General features: G+C 51.9%; 1 protein-coding gene across 7 annotated transcripts in view; it reads right to left on the bottom strand.

Annotated features, from left to right (window-relative positions):
* ARHGEF7 (Rho guanine nucleotide exchange factor 7) overlaps positions 1-22,578 on the bottom strand; it is a 125,737-nt gene that overhangs the window by 51,617 nt on the left and 51,542 nt on the right. For 6 of the 7 annotated variants that reach the window (XR_003791759.1, XM_029210426.1, XM_029210425.1 and 3 more), the window contains exons 3-5: positions 19,711-19,795; positions 16,241-16,371; positions 10,395-10,596 (exon numbers count right to left, since the gene is read on the bottom strand). Coding sequence is in view for 6 of the 7 variants with exons in the window: in XM_029210426.1 (XP_029066259.1) it covers positions 10,395-10,596; positions 16,241-16,371; positions 19,711-19,795 (418 nt within the window). In the remaining variant the exon portion in view is untranslated. Of the gene's footprint in view, positions 1-10,394; positions 10,597-16,240; positions 16,372-19,710; positions 19,796-21,754; positions 21,820-22,578 lie in introns of those variants that run through there. The other variant, XM_029210427.1, reaches the window with a different exon arrangement.

Below are 22,578 nucleotides of genomic sequence, written 5' to 3' on the forward strand. Positions count from 1 at the left end.
TGTGTGTGTGTGTGTGTGTGTGTGTGTGTGTGTGTGTGTGTGTGTGTCTGTCACTGAGGTTCTGTGGGGAGGGTGTGTCTGTCACTGAGGTTCTGTGGGGTGCGTCTATCACTGGTTCTCCAAGGCTACATCAGAGTGGGGCTGGTGGGGAGGAAAGGAGAAACTGTGAGGAGCACTGCCTGGGGGCCTCGGTCTGTACGACCCCCTTCCTCCCTTGCCCCCTCTGCGGGGCCCTGCTGTACACGTGGCTGCCAGGGCCCCTCCGGCGTGTTAGGTAAAAGCATGCTGAGCACACCTGTCCAGAATCTCTCTCTTTAGGCAGCATTTCCCTCCCACCCCAAACACTCCTGAGCTCCGGGTTCCTAATTCCAACTGCTCAATATCTCCATTATCTTCTCAGCAACAGAAACCCCAAAAATGCCCAAAGCAAAACGTACTGTCTCTAGCTGTGGGTCCCCCTCCTCCTATGGAGCTGTTTACCTAAATCTTCTTTCAATGCCTCATTGTAAGGGCTTTCCAAACAGCTGAAAATAACGAACAAAACAGAAGGTGTTATTCCTAGTTGAAAGAATTCTCTCTGCCCATGGGATGGAAGCAGAACTCCACAGAAAATAAACTACTTCTAAACCATGAGAAATACAAAGAGGAAAACCAATCTAGTCTAGCTAATACACTTTGCTTCCCAATCTTGTATCTGCAGCTAAGCATTTAACTGTGGAAGAAAAAACTACGACGTTTCCATCCGAAGAAAACAATGCCTTTTCATCTTTAAAATCTGCAATTTGGGGGAAGCATATGCAACGACAGTAAAGGGAGGTGGCTGAAGCCTAAATTACCGCCCCGGGGATCATAAACAGCACATGGTGGAGGAAGACACACAGCAACACGGGTGCAAGCAAGGTTAATTCATGAGAATGACTTGAATCTGCTTTAGATTTTTTAAAAGCAAATAACTTGCCAACTGCCTCATTTTACTTAAACTTAAGACATACCTCACAACATCACGGTTAATAAAATTCAGTCGATTTACTATGAGAACTACAAGGAAGAAGCTTTTTCAAAAGCAAGCTCCAATCTACTAATATTCTATAAAAATAAGGGACAGGCAGAAGAGACCCAGACAAATCAAGGTTTAAGTCCAAAGAGGTTGTCTTTTCTCCCTCAGAAAAAGGAAGCATACAATGTGCTGGTCGCTAAACGGAAACTTCTGGGCTGGGAGGCGTCACGAACACACGCCCGAAGCCTTGGGTCCAGACGCTCAATGAGCTGTCACACGAAGGAGCCGCCAGCACGCCCTCTGCAGAAGGTGCGACTGCCGCCGTGCCACCTGCGGGAGACCCGGGAGGGCAGCGCTGGCTAGCGCTCCAGGCCCAGGCTCCAGGGACAGTCGTCCGTGGTGGCGGGGCGAGGAGAAGCGCAGGACCCCTGCGAGCCTCGGGTGGCCTCTAGCGCCTCCACCAGAGAAAACTTTGAAGTGTCAGTGCAACATAACAGAGGCCAGGTCATGGGCACGCATAACAGAGGAAAATGCACAGGAAACATATTAGAAAATACTCAGCCTTCCCCGTACCCTAAGAAAAACAAGACATTGTCCTGGCCCATCCAATGGCTAAAATAGATTCCACTCACTGGGACGAGGGGGGGGGAGCCAGGAAGACAGCACAGCGCCGCCTTCCAGGGCCGACGGACGCAACACGTGCCCCCCTTTCTCGCAATAAATGTTCAAAAACGCCGATAACAACAGAAGCTAAACACAGATGTGCTAAACGAAGAGGGGGATGGGGACCACCCCCACCAGGTGCCCAAAGTAAAGGAGGCCGCAAAGCACCGGCAGTGGTGGGAGCTGCCCTGCGGCCGGGCTGCAACCAGTGCTGTTACAGGACTGCCCCGTCCCACCGGGCGGAGCTCTGGTGACCCGCACGGCTAACGAAAGAAAGCCTAGAGACTTCTGTCCGCCGGCCAGAGAAGCAACTAGGAAGTGTGCTGGCCACTCAGGGATGGGGGACACAGCCTGTGAGAAACCAAACCAAGGCTGACCCTGCCAAGCATGCAGTCCAAGGCCACACCATCTCCTGCAGGACCACCAGGATTTGCCAAGGGCAAGAAAGCTCTCGGGGCCCGGAGGAAGCCAATGTCAGCTGTCTCTGTAGGTACTTCTGCAACCCAGGGTACAGAGGTACCCACTGAACAACCATCCATCAAAGAGCAGTCCATAAAATAAAGCACAAGCTCATGAAGATGAACCACCAAGAGAGTATAAACAGAAAACATACGAGGGAACCAGTCCCCGAGATGTAGAAATTAACAGGATAATCTAGGAGGCTGTACAGCAAATGTGCTTAAAATGCCTGGAAAGAAATTAGGACCATAATGAATTAAAAAGGCATCATGAAAATGAAGAGCATCCGGAAAAGAATGAAACAACTTCTAGAAATGAATACGATGGTCACTAAAACGAAAATCTTGGTGGACAGGTAAACAGGGCAGTGAGGAGGGAACAGGGAAGGGAAAGATCTGAGGAATGGACTCCAAGTGAGTGTGGTCCAGTGAAGCAAAGAAACGAAAGCATGAAAAGCGGATTAAAAGCCACGGAGGGTAAAATCTAACCGGATGTTCAGGAGACAACAAAGCAAACGAGCAGGCAGCGTTACTTTCCAGAAACAGCAAGTTCTCGCGTCCTGGGCTAGGGCAGCACGGCAGCCCTACACAGTCACCCCTCCACCCCCGGGGGGCGGCCCTGCCGCTGGCGATGCTCCCAGAGGCAAAGGCAGTCACACCCCGGCCACCTCAGGGCCCAGCTATCGTGGGCTTTTCTTCCGCCTCTTTCTGGAAGGGTAACGGCTCCCTCTCGTCATCCCTCATTTCCCTCTGCCTCTCCTGTCCGAAGGTTTCACAGCCCTGCTTTCTGCGCTGGTGGCGGCCCTCCCGCCAGGCTGTGTGCACTGACCCCTCGGAGCCCACGGGCGACGCTCAGCCCTGAGGACAACTCCAACTCTGGCTCCCGCTTCTGAGTCTCCACTGTTTGTCACCCGGCCTGGAAACCATTCTCCCATCCCCGGTCAGGCTCCCCAGGGGTTAAGCCCCACGGTCACTGGTTTCTGTGCTGCCAGTTTCCTCAACCCTGTACTCCTTCCTATTGGCTTTCAACTGCTGAGCGTCTTCCTGGTTCATTTAGCGACAATCTGTCCCTGTGGACTCTCCTGAACCTCGGTCTGACCCTCTGTTACAGAGATCTCCAAGTGTGCACAGGAGTGGGGAGAACCCCACACACGTGTGCCCCTGCTGAGCCTGTACCCCGGCTGCTCTCATACCCTCTTTCCTCCTGGAAGCCTCACAGCAAAGCCCACCAACACTTCCGTGTCCACCCTACTCAGAGGGATCTCCTCTTTAATTAAAATCCCAACATCAGGCACTTATCACACCTGACAAATACCTAATAATTCCTTAATATTATCTGATGCAAGTCCATATTCAAATTTCCCGGTCGGTTACAACATGACTTTTGTAGTTGGCTTATCTGAATTAGGAACTAAATAAGATCTACACCATGCATGGGGGCTGCTCTGCCCTAAGCCTTCTTTATCCTTTCAAAGCCCCTCCTCTCTTTACTTAACGCCAGCAGGGAGCACAGGGCACCGCCCCCTTCCCCATCACCTATGCTACCCAATTTTCTATTCAGGGGACCTCAGGTAGGCTTCCCGATTTATGGGTAGACATTCTGTTGTTTTTTCACTGTTGTTCCCCCAGTTCCCACAACAGTGGCCACTCAAGTAAATATTTGTTGAATGGACGTTGGCTGTGATTTTAGAACTGAGTGCAATCGTTAACAACCTTGGAGTATGAAAAACAGAATGCAAAGGTGGAAAAAGGTCAAGGGTAAGTCCTCGTGTTACGAAGAGGGGCATCAAGAGATGACTGTCAATGTCCGTGGACATGAAATAAAGGATATTGGTTAGCATTCCTGATAAAGGGAACCAACAGGAGAGAGGGCAAGGGAGGACAAGTCAGAGAGAAAGTCTGCAGGACACAAATCGGGCAGAGAAGTCCCACCACACACAGGAAGGGGCTGCGCGGAGAAGGCAGCTCATGGCGGGGGCCGGGGTCTCCCAGGGGCGAGGGCCAGGAGGGGGGGAGGGGGGAGCAAGCGACCTCTGCTCGTCACCCCATCGGCTTTTCTGTCCCATGTGCTCTGTTTTCACATGCCTGGATTACTTTTAACGTAATATTTCACAAATAAAACTTTTTTTAAAAAGAGCATCTCTATTACTGAAGACTATGGACCCTGACCCCAAACTGCTACAGGATAGTTGACCCATGGGCGTGTCCTTGAACCAGGGGGTGTTAATCACAGTCACTGGGACGTGGCCACGCTCACAGAACACGCCCTACAGTGCCCAGTAACATCGGTGTTCGTGTGAGCGTGCGTTTATTATGTTACTCTAGAGGGACACTCACTTCCACATTCCAGAACAAATTACCAACCCCCTAACCGCAGGCCGCTCTGTACATATGTGAGGTTCCCCACACGCCCCAGAGATGCCAGGCTTACATTTTATACTCTCCCCACCCAAAAAATGTGCATCAGGAAGAGAGAGCATGGACAGGCACAGCCCCATCCCGGGTGCCTTCAGAAACAGAGCATCACGTGCACCCATGCACAGCGTGTGCATGCACACACACACGCCCAAACCCATTCCATGCCAAAGAAGGGGGTGAGGGCAGAGGCTTTTCCCTGCCACACTAATGAAACAAGGTTCTGTGTCACCCTGTCCCTCTCCCTGCACAGGTTATATTTCTATCAAACACTGCTCTTTCACAGCCAGAGTAATAACTGCGTCCAAAATCCAGCTTGCATTTCACGTCACTTTAGTATGCCAAAATTAAACAGAAAATACTGGAAAATGAGAAACTTAGGAAATGGCAGTGTGAATGCTCATTAAACATCACACTGCAAGTGAGAGTCATTTAAGTTCCCACATCACTGCCAAGCACGGCTCATGACTCAGCACCCCAAGCTCACCCGATCCTAAAGGAACATTTCCACGAAGTGCCTTCACTGTTCACTGATGAGAAATGGGAGAAAGTAAACTCAGCGCATCAGAAATAACCCCTTAAAAGAAACCTGGTGCACGAGGTGCACACGTGAACCGGGACTTGTGAGCATCCCGAGCCCACGGGTGCCCCCAGCAGCCGCCCGGCCACGGCAGTGCTCACGTTCTAACCCACGGGAGACCCAGCGCGTCTGCGTTCCCTGAAGGAGGGCAGCAGCAGCGCCGCTCACTACAGGGCCGGCCTCCTGGCTGCTTTCCTTCCATCTCTCTCGAATTTAAGAAACTATCGCACGTGTGTGTAAAATACACATCTACATCTGTGTGAATAAAATGAGTTTCACGTATTCAGGAAGAACACCCAGTGCGTTTGCAGCAAAATGTGAAATATCCTCAGGCAGACTCTTGGAAGAGATCTGTCTTCAAGGAGGGAGTATTTCAAACAAGAAACCACACACAGGTCCAAGACACAAACACGCGGGGTGAAGCCTGACCAGAGCACTGCCACCTCCGGCCACAAGGGGGCAGGCGGCCGCGGCCGCGCACACGCCCTGCCCGAGAAGCCGGACAGAAGCTGGACACTCGAGAACTCACCCGGAGACGTGCAGCCCAGGGGACATCACGGAGAAGGAATCTCAGCTTTGTTTATTCGATAAAAATATTAGTAAATCAAATCAAAATTTAACGCAGAAGAGAAACTCACTGTTTAAAGGAAGTCGCTGTTTGTCTTTGGTAAGGAAATGACCCTGACATGATGGCCAGTTAGAGAAGTCTGTATGTTGGGACCTGGCACATTTTCTTTACAGAAAATTAAGCATTAATGACACTGTGAATTACAACACTTATGCTAAACTTGCTCTTTCAAAAAGGAAACCTATTCCAAAATCAAAAAGCCACATTAATTACTAAAAAAAAATGCAATACAGAAATGTTACTGTGATCCTAGAGTTTCACTCTCAACTGTTACAGAGTGATACGGTAAAAACATGGTTTCACGTCTTTCCTTCTCAAATGCCCACGTTTAAAATCAGACAGGGACAGCTTTCCTTAGAATATACTGGAGTAACCTGAGGACACCCGGGATAGAAACTTACCAAAAGAGGTTAGTCCTTTGGTTCAACAGTCAAATAAAGAATACTCAGCATAACAGATCACCAATTTAAGCAAATATGTTATTCCCTATATTTTAAAAAACAAACAGGAAAAAAAGGAAAGTTTTCAAAGTTACTTGGGTCTCAGTTTGGTATGAAAACTAGGGATTCCATGTGACCCCTGCAAACAGCCCTTGGACAACAATGCAGTTACGCACATACAATGAAAAGGGGTCTCTCTCTCTCTCTCTCTCTCTCTCTCTCTCTCTCTCTCACACGCACACACAGAAACACAGGATTAAGACAACGAAATAGGAATTTTAGGCAGAACAAAGTGATGCAGTCACTCCTGATGCAGGTAAACACTCATAAACATGCAATGGCTGGTTCTCCTTAGAGCCACATCTGCCCCCCTCGCCACCCCCGGCTCTCAGCCCCAAAACCCCCCTCCAAAAGTGGGGCTGAGAGCAGAACACTCATGCCAGGCTGCTAGATGCTCAGAGGCCAACAGCTGTGAACAACCCGCCACCACAAATGACACTGACCACACTCACACATCCACCTGAAAACAACAGACGGCACTGACCATACTCTCATCCACCTGAAAACAACCCTCTGGGACTATCTTTTCAGTGTAATTTTCAAAGGTTAACTTTGGAGAAATACCTGAAAAGGAAAAATTCATTTGCACTCTTACTATGGTGACTCAAAATCAGACCAGAATTCCCATTTAAATGAGCTGCGCACAGCGAAATTCAAGAGGCACAGGTTCAACAGACGCCTGCGCAATCAGCACGTTCCACTCTTTATGGCTTTGCCACCACCAGCTCCGTGACCCCTGAGGACGTGCCCACCACCAGCTCCGTGACCCCCGAGGACATGCCCCATCACCAGCTCCGTGACCCCCTGAGGACGTGCCCACCACCAGCTCCGTGACCCCTGAGGACGTGCCCATCACCAGCTCTGTGACCCCTGAGGACGTGTGTACCCTATGCCCTGAATATACCAACAGTACTTATCCTCTGGAGTTGTGGTGAGGACTGAAGTCACAGATGAAAAGCACTTTCTACAGGAACCAGAACATCAAAACTTGGCTATTATTGCTAACTGTGTTATTATGATAATGAAAATACACTGCTTTTATTATCAACAATAGAACGGTATCAACTATAGAAAAAGAGCAACAATGAGACACCACTTTACACCCGTTAGGATGGCCATTATCAAAAAAACAAAACAAAACAGAAAACAACAAGTGTCAGCAAAGATGTGGAGAAATAGGAACCCCTGTGCATTGCTGATGGGAATGTGAAATGGTGTAGCTGCTGTGGAAGCAGCACAACAGTTCCTCAAAAACTGAACATAGTCACTGCTGTATGAGCCAGCAATTCCACTCCTAGGAATATACCCAGGAGAACTGAAAGGACTCAGGACAGGCATCTGTACAGCCATGTTCACGGCAACATTATTCACAAGAGCCAAAAGCTAGAAACAATCCCAAAGTCTAGGAACAGAAGAATGGATAAACAAAATTCGGGTGTGAAGTAAAAACACGTACACATATGTACTGGCCTCTGCCCCCGGTTCCTGGCACGAGGCTCCTGAAGCCCTCGGAACGTCCTGACGAGGCCGCTGGGAGCATCTTCTGTTCTAACACTAGGTCTCTGACCCTGTTCCTGACACACAGTCCCTAAACCCCCTGCAGTTTCCTGGGTGACAGGGGCGTCCATTGTTCTCATGAGGCGACTCCAGGGGGGCTTCTGGATGGCTCCTGGTCACCACAACGACCAAGCCGTGATTAGAAGCTCGGAGCTTCCAGCCCCGCCCCATTCTCAGGAAGGAAAGAGGGCTGGAGACTGAGTTAACCATCACTCATGCCTCTGTGATGAAACCTCCGTAAAATCCCAACAGCGTGGGGTTCAGAGAGCTTCCAGGTCGGGGAACACACCTACGTGCCAGGAAGGTGGCACCCCAACTCCACGGGGACAGAATCTCCCGCGCCTGGGACCCTTCTGGGCCTCGCCCCCCGTGCCTCTTCATCCGGCTGTTCATCTGTGTCCCCTCCTCCGGGATAAACCAGGAAACCTGAGGAGCGCTCCCCCCCGAGTTCTGCAAATTATCAAACTCTAGGAGAGGGTCACAGGAACCCCAATTTACAGCCAGTTGGTCAGAAGCCCAGGTGACAACCTGGGGCCGGTGGCATATGAAGTGGGGTCAGTCTTGTGGGCCTGAGCCGTCAACCTCTGTGACACTGACCCCAGGCAGATGGCTATCAGAACTGAACTGAACTGCAGGACACCCAGCTGGTGTGATCCAGTGGCGTGATGTGTGGAAAGCCCACACACTGGTGGAAGAAGTGCTCCAAGTGTGGCGGCAGTGTGAGAACAGAGGAGAAACACAGAGGTGTGAGGGTTTATCAGTGGCATAATCATACAAGGGCATATTATTCAGCCTTAAAAAGGAGTGAAATTCTGACACACACACTACAACACGGGTGAACCCAGAAGACATGCTGAGTGAAATAAGCCTGTCACAAAAGGACAAATCATGTATGATTCCCCTAACATGAGGCTCTGAGGAGTCAAACGTCAGTCGAGACAAAGTCGCATGGGGACTGCCAGGGGGCTCAGGGGAGACAGGAATTGTTTAATGGGTTGAGAATTTGGGAAGATGAGAAAGTTCTGAGACGGACGGTGGGATGGCTGCACAGCAACGTGAGCGTACTTAGTGCCACTACACTGTACACGTAAACATTTTTTTAAAATGTTCAATTTTACATTATGGTAAATTTTACTACAATCTAAAAAAGACAGAAGAAGCGCGTGTTATTCCCCCCCAAAATCCAACACCGGAAACCTTTACCAATCAGGGCTGCAGGCTGCCTTATTAAAATACTTATGGTTTGGTGTCACTGCTAGGAAAATACTCGTTTTATCAAAACTGTCACGTTCACTTTTAGACAGCTCTTCTTCTTGCTACCTCAAAAAGCCAAAGAGCAGCAATTGGCGCTCCCCGGGCTCCTGCTCTGTGCCACCAGGCCCGCAGCACAGGCGCACCAACGCGCACGAGGGAGCCCCGCTGACCCCACGAGGGAGCGCCGTCCCCGCACCCTAACCTGAAACGCCCGCGGGCCCCGGGGCTCCTCCCCGCGCGGAGCCGCTCCCATCACACTCCTTCCACGCGGCCCTACCCGCACCGCGGACCACCACCACTCTCCCCAGGCAGAAGCAGAACACCGCAGCACGCGGCAAGGCCTTTCCAGACAACGGACGACATGCAAGTCAAGTCACAGCAGACTTGGCCTGCAAATCCCTCCCCACCTCTGCGTCTCCGGCCACCCACTCTTCCCCTTAAGACGCTGGTTCTGAAATCTCACTCATCAGAGCACCTACACCCCAGCTCCATATGAATACAAACATATACACACACACACATGAACCCACGAAGGCAAGGACTACATGACTGCACTGATAAAACCAGCAGTCTCTATCGATAAATTAACGCTGCTTCAGGGAACGAGGGACTACTGGGCAGACATGCTCGGGAGGCCTGCCATTCCCCCCCGTGACGCCACGCAGGACGGCACCACGCACACACACGCAGAGGCCGTGCGCCAGAACTTCCACATCCATACCGGAGTGACACAAATCACAGATCCCGGGCCGTAGAGGGAACCTGCGATTCCACGACGTGAATCTAAGCAGAAATGAAAACAGTGCCAGTACCACTCACCATTCCCTTTCAAAACAAGATAAGCATCTGAATGATTTTTTAAATTCAGTAATGTTAAGCCATTGCAGAAAACCTAAGGAAAGCGATGCATTTTAAAACGCTATTATTAGCACAAAGAAAAGGACAGAAATTACTTAACTGTACATGACGGGCAAAAGCACCCACAGCAAGAAACCCACCACACCAAGAAGCCACCACAGCCTGCGGGACAGAGCCAGCTCTCAGTCCTGACAGGAGCCCTACAAAGGGCGATAAAGTTTACCTTATGTAAAAGCGTAACCACAAAAATAAAACCCCAACAGACCGGAGCTGTTTCTCCTTACAAAGGGAAAATAACAGAGTAAGCCTCTATTTTAAAGTGCTGATGTTGCAACGGAATGAAGAGCTAGCCTGCGACCGTGCAGCCCTTTCCCCAGCGCGGGGGCAAACACCACTCCCCCTCGCAGAGAGGACACGGGAGACTGGCCCCGCCCAGGACGGGGGGCACGTGCCCTGCCTCCCGCTCCCCCCGCCGGCCACTCACCGCTGGGCTTGATCTCGCGCACGTAGTTGCTGGGGAACCAGCCGGTCCTGCCGCTGTGCGTGCCCTCCCACCAGCCCCCTTCCTCCACCCGCGTGACGTGGATGACGTCGCCTTTCGCAAAGGACAGCTCGTCTTCATTCGTCTGCTGGAAGTTAAACTTGGCTCTTACGACCAGCTGATTGTTGCTATTATCCGTCATGTCCTAAAAAGGGGAGAAGGGAGGAGATGTCATGAAGGACACACATTCTACACTGTGATGACACGAACAGATTTCGCTTGGACAGACACGGCGTAACCACCCCGTTCATGTGGCAGAGGGGCGCTGGACACACCAAAGTCCCCACGGCCCTGTCCACTGCCCCAGGTCCAGTCCCGGAGGAAACCCTCAATGGCTGCAAAGGTCTTATTCCTGCCAGCGTGGTGCCTACATGAACAGAGACACACTTTCACATACATTTACACGCTACACACTTCTCTACAGTTTGCAACAAGTTAATGCACTGTGAGCATTTCCCCAGCGGTCCTTAACTACTTCAGTCTTAACCGCTTAATATTACGCTGTACGGCAGTGCCATTAGTTACTTAACCAAGTCTCCACTACTAGACCTGAGACCATGTCTAGGTGCTTTCTACTGCAAAACAAGGCTGCATCAGAACTGTCTGCACATGTCTTTGCACACGCCTGTAAATGAGCCGATACGTTAAATTCAGGTCAGAGAACACGGATGACACATTTTAAATCTTAACGCCCACTGCTAAGTTGCCCTCCAAAAAGGTCCCAGACATTCCCGCCAGCAGCGTCTAAGACGTCTGACTGCTTCAAACACTCACCAACGCTGGATACTGCCAAACCGACAGGAAGAAAGTGTACCTCATTTTAACTTGCATCTTTCTCAGAGATTAAGCCTAGCTGCAGATCTCTGAAAAGTGGGCAGAGGAAGGCAGACTGGCTAGAATGTCTGTCTCCATCTATCCCAGACCGGGTGCTGGAGAGGCCTGCAACCTGGAACTGCCAACGGAAGTCGACAAACAAAAATCCCCAAGCAGAGTCTGCTCTCCTGGCCAAAGGGGCGGGAAAGGGACAGCACATGGGCCACTCAGCCAGCACGCGGGTGTCCAAGGGGACCAGGCAGGACGTCCCGTGGCCCACCAAGCCCCAGAGCTCCTCCAGCACCAGTGACATCAGCCAAGATGAGGCTGGGAGTCCAGCGTCCAGTCCCCCCCAGGTGGCAGCAGGCAGCCCCATGTGCCCACACAGGTGTCCCCTGCCCTCCACCCAGCCTCATGGGGGGAGCCAGGCCCAGCATCTCCCCGACCCCCCTCCAGCAGCACTGTCAGGGGTCCAAGAGAAACCCCAGTGACACCAGGTCAATGAGTCTGACCCGACACCACTGCAAGGAAACCAAGCTGTCCCCAGAACCACGGTCTACCACCCTCAGCCAGGACCGCCACACAAAACCCCATCAGCCAGGGCTGCAGCCGAAGACGCAAGATCTCAGCAGGATCCAGCATCTTCCAACACACTCTCCAAAGTGTCTAGGATAGAACTGAAGACACCCCTTATTCCAAGAACAAGGAAAATCGGAGCCTGACTGAGAAAAGACATGGATCCCAACACTAAGATGAAGCTCTCTCAAAACAGACAAAATAGAAAATCCCAGAAATGAAACAGAACTTACAAAATCTACTCAAACTGACAGAGTGAAAAAAAATTAAGAGAGCCCCAGGGACTTGGGGGAAATGACAAAGATCTGAGATTGGAACCATCGAAGTCTTGGAGGAGAAAGGACAGAGTTGAAAAGGAGTCTCAGAAATACGGCTAAAAATGTCCCAAATGTGACAAAAGACACAAACACACCGGGTCAAGAAGCTGAGTGAACCCCACACAGGACACACCTAAAGAAATCTGGACCAAGTCACACTGTAACTAAACTGCAGAAAACTAAAGACAAAAAAACTTTCGTCTCAGGATAAAAAAGACGTCTGCGGATATGCAAGATCTGAACAACTTTACCTCCCCTGCACCCTTGCTCAAGAAGTTAGTATAAGATGCACTCCTCCAAAACAGGGAATTAACCACGAAAAAAATGAAGACACAGAAAGACATGGAGGAAGTCGACTCGGGTCAAAGGAGTCTGCAGGTGATGAGGGAAGCACAGAGGCGGCAGATGGCGCAGCCTGGCTGCAACCAAGAGACGCTCCGGCAGCCAGAAGACTTCACCAGCGTCCCCCAGGAAGAGGAACTGAAAAACCCTAACACGTCTGAATGCGCAAAGACGAGATTCTTTCAAGAAAGGCCAAAGACCAGACTATAATCTGCACAAGGTGCACAGAAAACTAAAGAGGCAACAGAAGGTCATCAGGAAAGCACAGTCCCAGCACACGGTGGCCCCACTGTGAGTCTGGGTCATGATGATGTTGCACTAACACCCACCCAACGAAGCCACTACAGGACTCAGCCATGGGGAAGGGAGGCCCAGAAGCACCCGTGAAGCTAAGGCCCAGGGGAAGTGGAAGAGCCCTGATGCCCCCTGCCTCTGTGGGACATCCACAGTGGCAACACTGTGTTATTTAAAAAAAAAACCCCAAACCAACCTTTATATAAGGCATTTTATTTAGAGAGACACAGAGAAAACATGGGAAGCGGTTGTGTCTCTACTGATTGTTTCCTAATAGCAAGTCTTGGAGAGTTACCTGAGTCTTTAAACTAGGTTCATGTATCACTAAACAAGATGAAAAAGATAAAGCACAAACACAGTGCTCAGGGAGAACGTCGAGAAGAGGAGCTGACAGAATGCCTAAAATAGTTCATGTGTGTTTATCTATTTATGTGTTTATACGTTAACTGCCATAAATCGTGTTTATTTAATAATTCAAATTAATACATTAAATATCTAACGAATTAAACATTTAATGCATACTTCACATTTAATACTTAGAATATTCGATAAAGCAATCTCTCATCCACATTTGGCAGGAAGCCTCTGGCTGACCACTGTCCCCTCAAATGCGGGGTGGCAGGGGCACCTGAGCGGTGAGGGCCAGACAGGGCTCACGTCACAGCCGGGACACAGCACACGCTGTCCTCGCTCTGGTCAGAGAAACGCGACCCGCTCATACACTGTGTCGGGCTCTCTCTCTGCAGCCCACTGTCATCACTCATCAGCCATCTACTCTGATCTCCACGACATTCTCCTTTTGGTGACTTCCCCTGGCTTTGCAGAGCCGATTCGGGTGACAAATTCCAATAACGAACATGACACGTAACAAACACAGGCGCAGAGGAGGCCCCTAAGGAGGTCAAACTGCCCTGGGAGCCCTGCTGCCGGCCTGTCTGTCCACCCTACTGCTGGGCGCACGCCGGGCGGCATCCAAGTGGCACGCAGGGCTCTCGTCAGGATGCTGCCGAGGCGGTGACCTACACTCTCCCTACAGTTGCAGGCCAGGCAAACACCAGGGACGCCTTCCCCACCTCAGAAAGGGACACTCCACTAAGCACAGGACAGGGTGACGTCTGCACAGGGCCAGGCGGCCAGGCTGGACCCCTTCATTCTGACGCCACAGGTTCCCAGCCGTGGAGCATGGCCTACACTCAAGGATGGGCTCTAGGAGCGCTGTGAGCGGGCACGAGCCCAGGCGGGGTGAGGACCACGCACCAGGCAGACAGCCCAGCCCTCCGCACGGGGGGCTACCGCCACCGCTGCCGCTGCCCCGGGAGGCTGGAAAGGGTGTATTCAGTCACTAGCTTACCGCTTCAGCTCTTTTCCTCCCCTTTTCTAAAAGCTCCCCTGAAACGAGGGGTGCAGAAATCGTTATTCCCTTTTTTTTTTTAAATAAATTTATTTATTTTATTCTTGGCTGCGCTGGGTCTTCGTTGCTGCGCGTGGGCTTTCTCTAGTTGCGGCGAGCGGGGGCTGCTCTTCGTTGTGGTGCGTGGGCTTCTCACTGCGGTGGCTTCTCTTGTTGAGGAGCACGGGCTCTAGGCGCGCGGGCTTCAGTACTTGTGGCACGTGGGCTCAGTAGTTGTGGCTCGCGGGCTCTAGAGTGCAGGCTCAGTAGTTGTGGCGCACGGGCTCAGTCGCTCCGCGGCATGTGGGATCTTCCTGGACCAGGGCCCGAACCCGTGTCCCCTGCAGTGGCAGGCGGATTCCTAACTACTGTGCCGCCAGGGAAGTCCGAAATCATTATTCTTACCTAGCAGGTCAAGAGGAGTCTCACCGCGTTCGCCTCGTGAGCGGCTCACCGGGTCCACGGCACAGGCAAGGTGGCTGGGGCTTTTTAGTTCTGATGTAACTTGAACTTTCTTTTGCTAATGAAACACCAATGCTATACTTACCGTGATCTCAGCAACATTCATCACAACAGAACATTTAACTTTATCTTACTAAAATTATTCCTTTGCGATCCAGTCCTCATTTACTCAAAAACAAAACGAACAAAAAAACCGACAACTGCCACAAGCAAATGGGTCCGACAGCAAAGGTTTCTTTATCCAAAGCTTGATTTTTCTTGCATTTTCCTTGCATATTTCATAAAGCTAATTGAAACTATTTTTCAAGTGGTCTGGGCATCTTCCCTTGCTTTGGACCACAGAGCTTGCAATGGGACCCTCTAAGTCCGTCCAGCCTCACGGGGTGGCCGTGAGGGTCACACGAGTCAGTCCAGGTGAGACACCGAACCAGCCAGAGCTGGCACAGAGAAAAAAACGCTCAGGTGTGTTGTGTTGTTCACAAGGCCTGAAACAGGGCAATGGGACTTCTCAGAGAGGAAGAACAGTCACAGACACACAGCATGGAGAGTTAGTTCGAGTTCAAAAAGTTCAAAAACACATAAAAATTATATCCCTTCTACAGCTCTCCATTTTTACCGCTGCTTCGTGACCAAACTCAAATTAACTTCTCTCTACAACACACAGCTCCAACGAGGTCAACTTCCGTTTCCGAGGATCACACCAGCTTACCGGGCAATACTCCGTTGTGGTAAAGTAGAGAGCAGTGGTCTCTGAAGACTCCAGGGGGGTCGGTTCTCTTCAGACTCACAGGACGAGCTCACTGATTCTCTAACATACAATAATTTACTAAAGTGTCGCATGAAGCGAAGTCACAGCACCGGCTGATCGAGCTGAGGACCAGGCCACCATCCGGTCCAGAGCGGGCTCGGCTGTCCGGCAGGCGGACACGCGCCCCGGCTGGCGGATGGGGCGGCCCCTCCCCACGGTCTCCGCTCGGCCCTGTACTTCACCTTCCCAGGTCCTCATTTCCAAGCCTGTGCTCACAGCCTGTCTCCTGACGATTTACAAATGGGTTTTCCTCACTTTCCAGGAGGACTGTTCATCTCAGGTGGCTTCCCCACCTCACCAGCACCGTTATAAGGGAGCCCCTCCTTCACAAGCTGCATCCTGACTCAGTAGGGTGCTGTCACGCTTTCATAAAGAGAAAAAAAACCCTCTAGGTTCTTCGGCTTCCAGCCATTTCTTCATCATCTAAGTACTAGGTATGGATTTCTTATTCCCAAACTTCCGTACCTTTGTGCAGAGTAGGTAAGAAAATATGATGCAAGTGACCAGGAAAACATTTTAAAGGTCACATCCCTCCAGATAAACAGGTCTATATCTTAAAATAGAGCGCCCCAAATACACAGATTTCTTAGAAGCCGTCATGAAGCACGACACGCGGATAATCTGGTGATGGGCAAACGTCAGACCCGAGAATAGGAGCAATGGCAGCAAAGGCAAACCACCCTCTGGCTGAGCAACTCCCCGGAGGCCCGTATGTCCTTCCAGACACGCTGCACACGCCCGGCTCCCCAACACACTCCCATTCTCAGGGACCAACTCTCACACTTACCAAACTCCGATACTGGCCCTGGAACAATTTTGAAGTCCGACCGTGCGAAGGCTGGGGTCCCAGGGAGTCAAAAGACTTGATCCGGTGAGAGGAGGGCCGGGCACACACGGAGTCACTTCCTAGGCCGATGTCTGCAAGGTCGTCACAGGGGAGAGAGCGAGCTGAGTCCCCTGACACTGCGCCCACACCCCGCACCGGGCTCCGAGGGTCAGGGGGCCACCCGCGCAGGAGACCAGGAGCAGAGTCCCCGCCACGGGACCGAACGACCGCACGCGCCCCAGGCACCTTCCCGGGAATTAACTGAACATAGCTATTTAGCAGTCCTTCTCTAGCTAAGTTCCGAGTTTACAACGTGTTTCGTAACTGTTTTCAGTACTTTCCCCTCACCTGGAAACAAGAAGCCTCTCACACTCGACTCCTGAGCAGACCAGACTCCCCCCGCATCCCCACCGCACGCCCACTCCTCCAGGATCACTCTTCGCGCAGTGGGCGAGCCGCAAGCGTGATCGTGCCAGAGACGGAAAAGACTCTCTTACTTGAAACAAACAGAACCCCCAGGCACTTTCCGTCCAGAAAGGCCCTTCTGAGGATGATGCCCTCTGCATGACGGCAGGCACACTTCACTCACCTCACAAGGCTGTGAAAGGACGAGAGACCACACAGCACTAAAGGCTCAGATCTCTCTCTGGAGTCGCTGCAAGATCACACACCCCACTCAGGCCACCAGCACGTAAATGTCAGCAGCCCACTTCGCAGAAGCGATGTGATTTTTTAAAAATGAGGCCACGAGAGAGTTTTCTAGGGAAATCATTGTTTTGACATGCACGCACCTAGCAATTTCCTAAAGCTATGTGGGGGGCCTTCTATAAAAATGTCCTGAAACTGGGGGTCTCCAGGTCCTCCTTCTCTGGCGGATCCCTTTGGATTGGCTTACACAGCGTCTTATGACATTCTGAATTAGGTACCAACGACTGGAAGTCTGGGGACTCCTCAGGGAAACCGGCATTCCCAGCTGTTCTTGAAGCACCGGGGCTCTGGCGCCTCTGGCTCTGCGCTCCCTGACTGACCCAGAGCTGAGCAGGGCCCACGCGGGCAGAGCAACCGCTGCCCTCTGCCACCCTCGCTCCTCCATGCTGCCTGCCAGGCTCCACGGACCTGGCGTCCGGGACCCCTGCCCTAAAACCACCTTGACGTCTCAGTGTGGAAGTCCCTCCAATTCTCAGGCCCTGCTCAGTGCTGGCAGTAAGGGCCAGTGATTGCTCCCGCCGTGTGGCAGAGGCCTGGCAACTGCGAGCACAAACAGCGCCCAGAGGACAGGCGTGAAGAAGCTGCCCCAGTGGCCACCTGCCGTACCCAAGGAGTGTTTAGGATCCCTTCCTTCCCCACCTCCAATCTCTCCTCTGTCCAAGTAAAAGGCAAGTATTCCTCCACAAGCCTGGAGAACACGAAGGGTCTCCCTGAAGTGCCGGAAGCAGAGGAAAGACGGTGACGGGCTTCCCCAACAACGACCCTGGAGTCAGCAGGTGCACCTGTCTTACACTTGGGTCAGCCCCTACAGCCGACGGCTGAAAAGGCACCGTCGCACCGTCACCTCCTTCACGCTGACTTCAGAAACACAAATGAAGAGCAGCAGCCAACAAATACAGAAGCAAAAAGTTCTCTTCACCTGAGAAGGCTCAGTCCTCTTGTTTAAAAGCTGAAGAGAGAAGTACCAGGTTTATTTCAGAACTTCCAAACAGGTCTTCGTAAAGAACAGCGCTACATGCTCTGCGTCCAGGGTATATCCAATGATGTCAAGAACACACGAGAAACACTTCTGCATCAGATGGGGGTGGGAATGACGGTAACACATGCCCGGAAGATACAGCTCCCGGCCTGTGTCCATGCTTTCCATGGCCTGCGGGGCTCCGCCTCGATCACCGAGGGTCTCGCGGCCCGGTGGACGGAGCAAAGCCACCCTCATCGCTCCCCCTCTCCTTCCGACCCACCCGAACTTACACACCCAGGGCGAGAGCAAACCTACCGTCTCCCACCCGCGGCCTCACACGTGGGGACCGTGTCTACCAAAGCCGCTCTCGCCCCAGCTGCCAGAGAGCGAGCCCAGCGGAGGGCAGTGAGTGTCAAACTGCGGCCCAGACGCCGGCAAAGTGCTGCAGGCGGGCCGGGGCCGGGGAGGCGCCCGCGCTGCACCGCCGCCTGCACGCGCTCCTCCCCTGTGAAGCCCACTCATCGACTGCCAACGCTTCGACCGTGGCAGGCCGGCTCCTTTATTATCTGCCTGCTCACGTTAGGTCTATCGCTTCTCCACGGAGGGATCGAAGAGGCAGCACAAGCTTGACAAAACACCACAAGCCTCCCGTCTGGAGGGTGCGACGGCTGCATGTCCTTATGTCCGCCTTGATGCCCCCCACTTCTCTGCCCCCTCTCGCCCTCCTCCTGGACTTGGGCCCTCACGCTTTCCTACACTCGCTCACCTGGGTCCTAATGTAGCGTGTCCTCAGGTGCTGTCACCTCAACAGCCCAAGACATTCTCAACTTCAAGCCCGAAGTCAAGCTATGAAAAGGGAAGCCCTGCCCGGGACGGCGGGCAGCACAGGCTGCTCTGGGCGCACGTCCGCAAGCGCGGACAGTGGGGCAGCGCCCAGACAGCCCTCCCAGCAGACGAGTGGCGTGAGGGGCCCCGGAAGCGGTTCCCGCAGCCCTGAGCGTTCCAACCCCATCCCGTCCCCACACAGTGAGGAAGGGTAGGGGCGAAATGAGAGGAGACCCTGACAAGAGAAACTTACTTTTTCTGATCAAAAGAGACAGTATCACAGGCTAACTGCCCCTCCCAGGCATCTGAAACTACAGTCCGTAAAGGTAAGTAGAAAACAAACATGACTTTAAAACAAAAGAGCCTCTAAGCCCTTCTGGTGCCTCAGGCAGCCTCCAGGCCCGAGCTAGCCCCACAGGAGCACATACAGACCCCGCTGTCCTCTCCGCGGTCGGGGAGCCCACCTCTCCCTAGAGGTGCAACTGGGGCTCGAACCCGCAGCCCACAGAGCCCAGGTGCCCTCGTCACCCTCAGGAAACCTGGCCCAGGTAGGTGTTTACTGTAGAGACCAGCTCACTGGCTGCACCTCAAAAACAGGCACTAGATCTGCTCACTAGATCTGAGCTTTAATCAGCATGAACTTAATAAAACTCCAGAGCAAGGTGCTTCAAGCTCCAGGACAGCCCATGAGTTGCCCCTGTGAACAAGGCACTCCCCCTCTGCTGTACTTTTCTCTCTGCTCACAGGAAGGAAAGCACTGATATCTACCAGGACCTAAAGAGGAAGACTCTGCTCGCAGCAAAAGTGACAACCAAAATTTTAATGCAATCCTTTTTTAAATTCAGTGATGTTCACTCTGCCTCACTAACACAAAAGCAACAAGGTTTTTGCCCCTTTTTCTTCCCCTCCCCTCAAGTTCAGTAAAAAAGAGACTTACCTGCTGTTACTTTATTTAGAGTCACTAAGGAGCTGAGGACCTTGTTGAAATTCTGCCCCTGATACAAATCGTTTGCATCAAATGTCTGAAAGGGAAAAGTGAACAAGCAGAATTAGCAGAGTCCAGTGTCGGGCAGTTCTGCGCAGTAAGAGGAAGACAGTAGGCTTCGCAGGCGAGACCCCAGGAGGCGGCACACCTGGGAGCTCGGCTTCCGGTCGGAGCAGGAGGCCAGGCCAGATTCCCTTACTGGGGCCGCTCTGGGCCCGAGTCCAGCTTCCTAACCACCATGTCCCCACCCTGCCGCACCCTCCTTCATAACCTGGGGCACTGCTGGCACTCCGTGAAGGCTCCTCTCCTTAGACTGCGGCTGAGGCCTCAGGGCAGGCCTACTACAGACTTCCTCTCCTGGCCACAGCCGATGCCAAAACCAACAGCAGCAGAAGGGAAACGCCGACATCAGAGAGGATACGAGAGGGAAGGAAGGGAAGGCAGGAGAGGCCGATTCCAGAAGAGGGGGAGCGGGGACGCCGCCACCCTCGGGGCAGAGCACGAGGCCAGACCAGGACCGTCTAGTCTGCATCGCTGCAATCTCGGCCGCCTAGAGACGGGGACGCGCCCAAGCTAGTCCCCTCCCCGCCCACCCTCCAACACCCAGGAGCTGAAAGATGCTGCGCCTCAGGCTGCCTAGACACAGCACGGCTGATCCACGAGGTGTGCGCAAACACACGCGCTAAAACAAACACGCCTCATCCCCAAACACTGTCTAAAGACCACATACACCTTCTGATCACTGAATAACTCCTTCCCTCCCCCAAATTTAATAGTCAAATCATCCACAACTCTGTACCAGAGAAATTATGCAGAACACTCTTTGAGATGCAGTTAACAGAAAGGTGTGTTTAGATGCCCGAACGAAAACTGTTAACGTCCTTCAAAGGCTCTCTCACTGGGGCAAGAATGAGCTACGGTGACCAGTCATCCCAGGAGTGACTTCCTCTGCAGGCCGCCTGTCACCCCTCCCCCGACTCGGCGGCTCCTCTATCTCACAGCCTGCCAGGAGCCCCGGCTTCCCCCCTTCCTGCTTCTCCCTCCCCCTGCACAGCTAACTCTCACTCATCCGGCTCCCGCCAGCCTCACCCCGCCACTAGGCTCAGCAGGGCCCAGCCAGGCTCCCGGCACACTCATCGCCACAACCTCACGGTCTATGTGTGCGCGCTGCCCTAGACTGTGAAATCTACACAAGGAGACCTCACAACACCCAACATCCAGAAAATGGCCAGCCCACAGTAAAAACACAAACGTTTGCTGAATGGGTAACAAGGCATCAACCCACCCCGTGGCACTGAATGTCACCGTGGGACAGACACATAAAGAGCAGCTGAGAAGAGCCATTCCAAATCTAAATAACCACTGCTATCTTCCACAAAAGTCTTCAGTCTTAATTTCTGAGATGAGTAAAAATCATCATGAGGTATGTTTATTTAAACATGAACAAGAGAGAGACAAAACCAGAAGTTGAAAAACCACCTCCAGGAAGCAGGCCATCAATTGAATCCAAGTCAAGAGAGGAGCTGCAGACACAGAGCTGGGAAGGGAGCCGTAAACACAGACACCCAAAGCCCTCTGTGAATGTCACTCACGCATTTCTCATCTGATGGAGCAAAAAATAAAACAATTCATGATGCCAGATCCTGCCTGTAAAAAGGAGTATCCCCTTAGAACTGTCTTTAGAATCACCTAATAGTACAGACTTTAACTCATTTGTTCTGATATCTATTATTTAAAAAGAAATTTCCAAGTCAGATGAGAGCATGATCTAGGCTGATATATCCAGCTACATTTTGTAATGGGCTGGTTGCATTTTTTATCAAAGGTATGACCCTCAACAGGCCTTAGCTTCCTTCTGCGCAGGACATAAAAGTGCCTTCTCTCATAAAAGGTGGGAGCAGGTGATCTCAGCTCTCAAGTTCTAATTCTCGAGCTTGGAAAATTCAAATCGTGGTATTCTGCAAAAAAAGAAATATACATAAAAACATCCACTAACCTTCATCGTGGTGAGGCAGAGAGTCACAAAACCGAGAAAAACAGGATGTTGAAAACCGAAATTTCCTGTTATTCCAGAACTATATATCTTTCTTACTTGGATACCAGGAAGCGTCTGGTTGGCTGAAACGGCCCACCAATGGGCTCCAAAGTGACATCAGAACTTAAGTGAATTCACACACACACCACATTTCTTAACAGGAAGCTACACAATGAGATGAGACAAACGCTTGCCACCGAGAGGGGAAAAAATGCACATTCTGAGTCAATAAAATGTTTTGACTAAGGTGCTTCTCTAGAGAAAGAAAACTGACTACTTCCTGAAATAGAAATCTATTCAACAAAAAGCAAAAACAGAAAAATCTTAGGGTACAGAGAAAGTCTGTACTGTGGGAATAGAGGAAGGTCTCATCAACAGGGCACACAGTGACCCCAGGGCGCTCATGCTTAGGAGATAAGCCTGCCCCTCCCGTGGACCTGCCATGTGGGGGCTGAGGGCACACACGCCCACCCTCCACGCCCCTCAGGTCCACGCTCCCATGCCTTTCCTCAGGGGGTTCTCAGGAGGGGCCGCACGTTAGGATCTCCCAGGACCTTAGAAAACCAAGACACTCAAGCCACATCCCAGACTAATTATCAACAAATTAGAATCTCCAAGAAAGGGACCCCGAATCAGAATGTTAACACTCGTCAGGTGACTCCACGCAGCCAACAGTGAGAAGCACCTCCCTGGAGAGAGGGAAGGTGTCAGGAACCCTCTCCCCAGGCAGGCTCACCCCTCGCACCCATGACCATCCCTTATAAGCACAGAGAAGAGGGAACACA

The sequence above is a fragment of the Monodon monoceros genome, unplaced genomic scaffold (genome assembly GCF_005190385.1).
Source record: "Monodon monoceros isolate NGI ecotype Baffin Bay Population unplaced genomic scaffold, NGI_Narwhal_1 Super_Scaffold_8, whole genome shotgun sequence".
NCBI lineage: Eukaryota > Metazoa > Chordata > Mammalia > Artiodactyla > Monodontidae > Monodon > Monodon monoceros.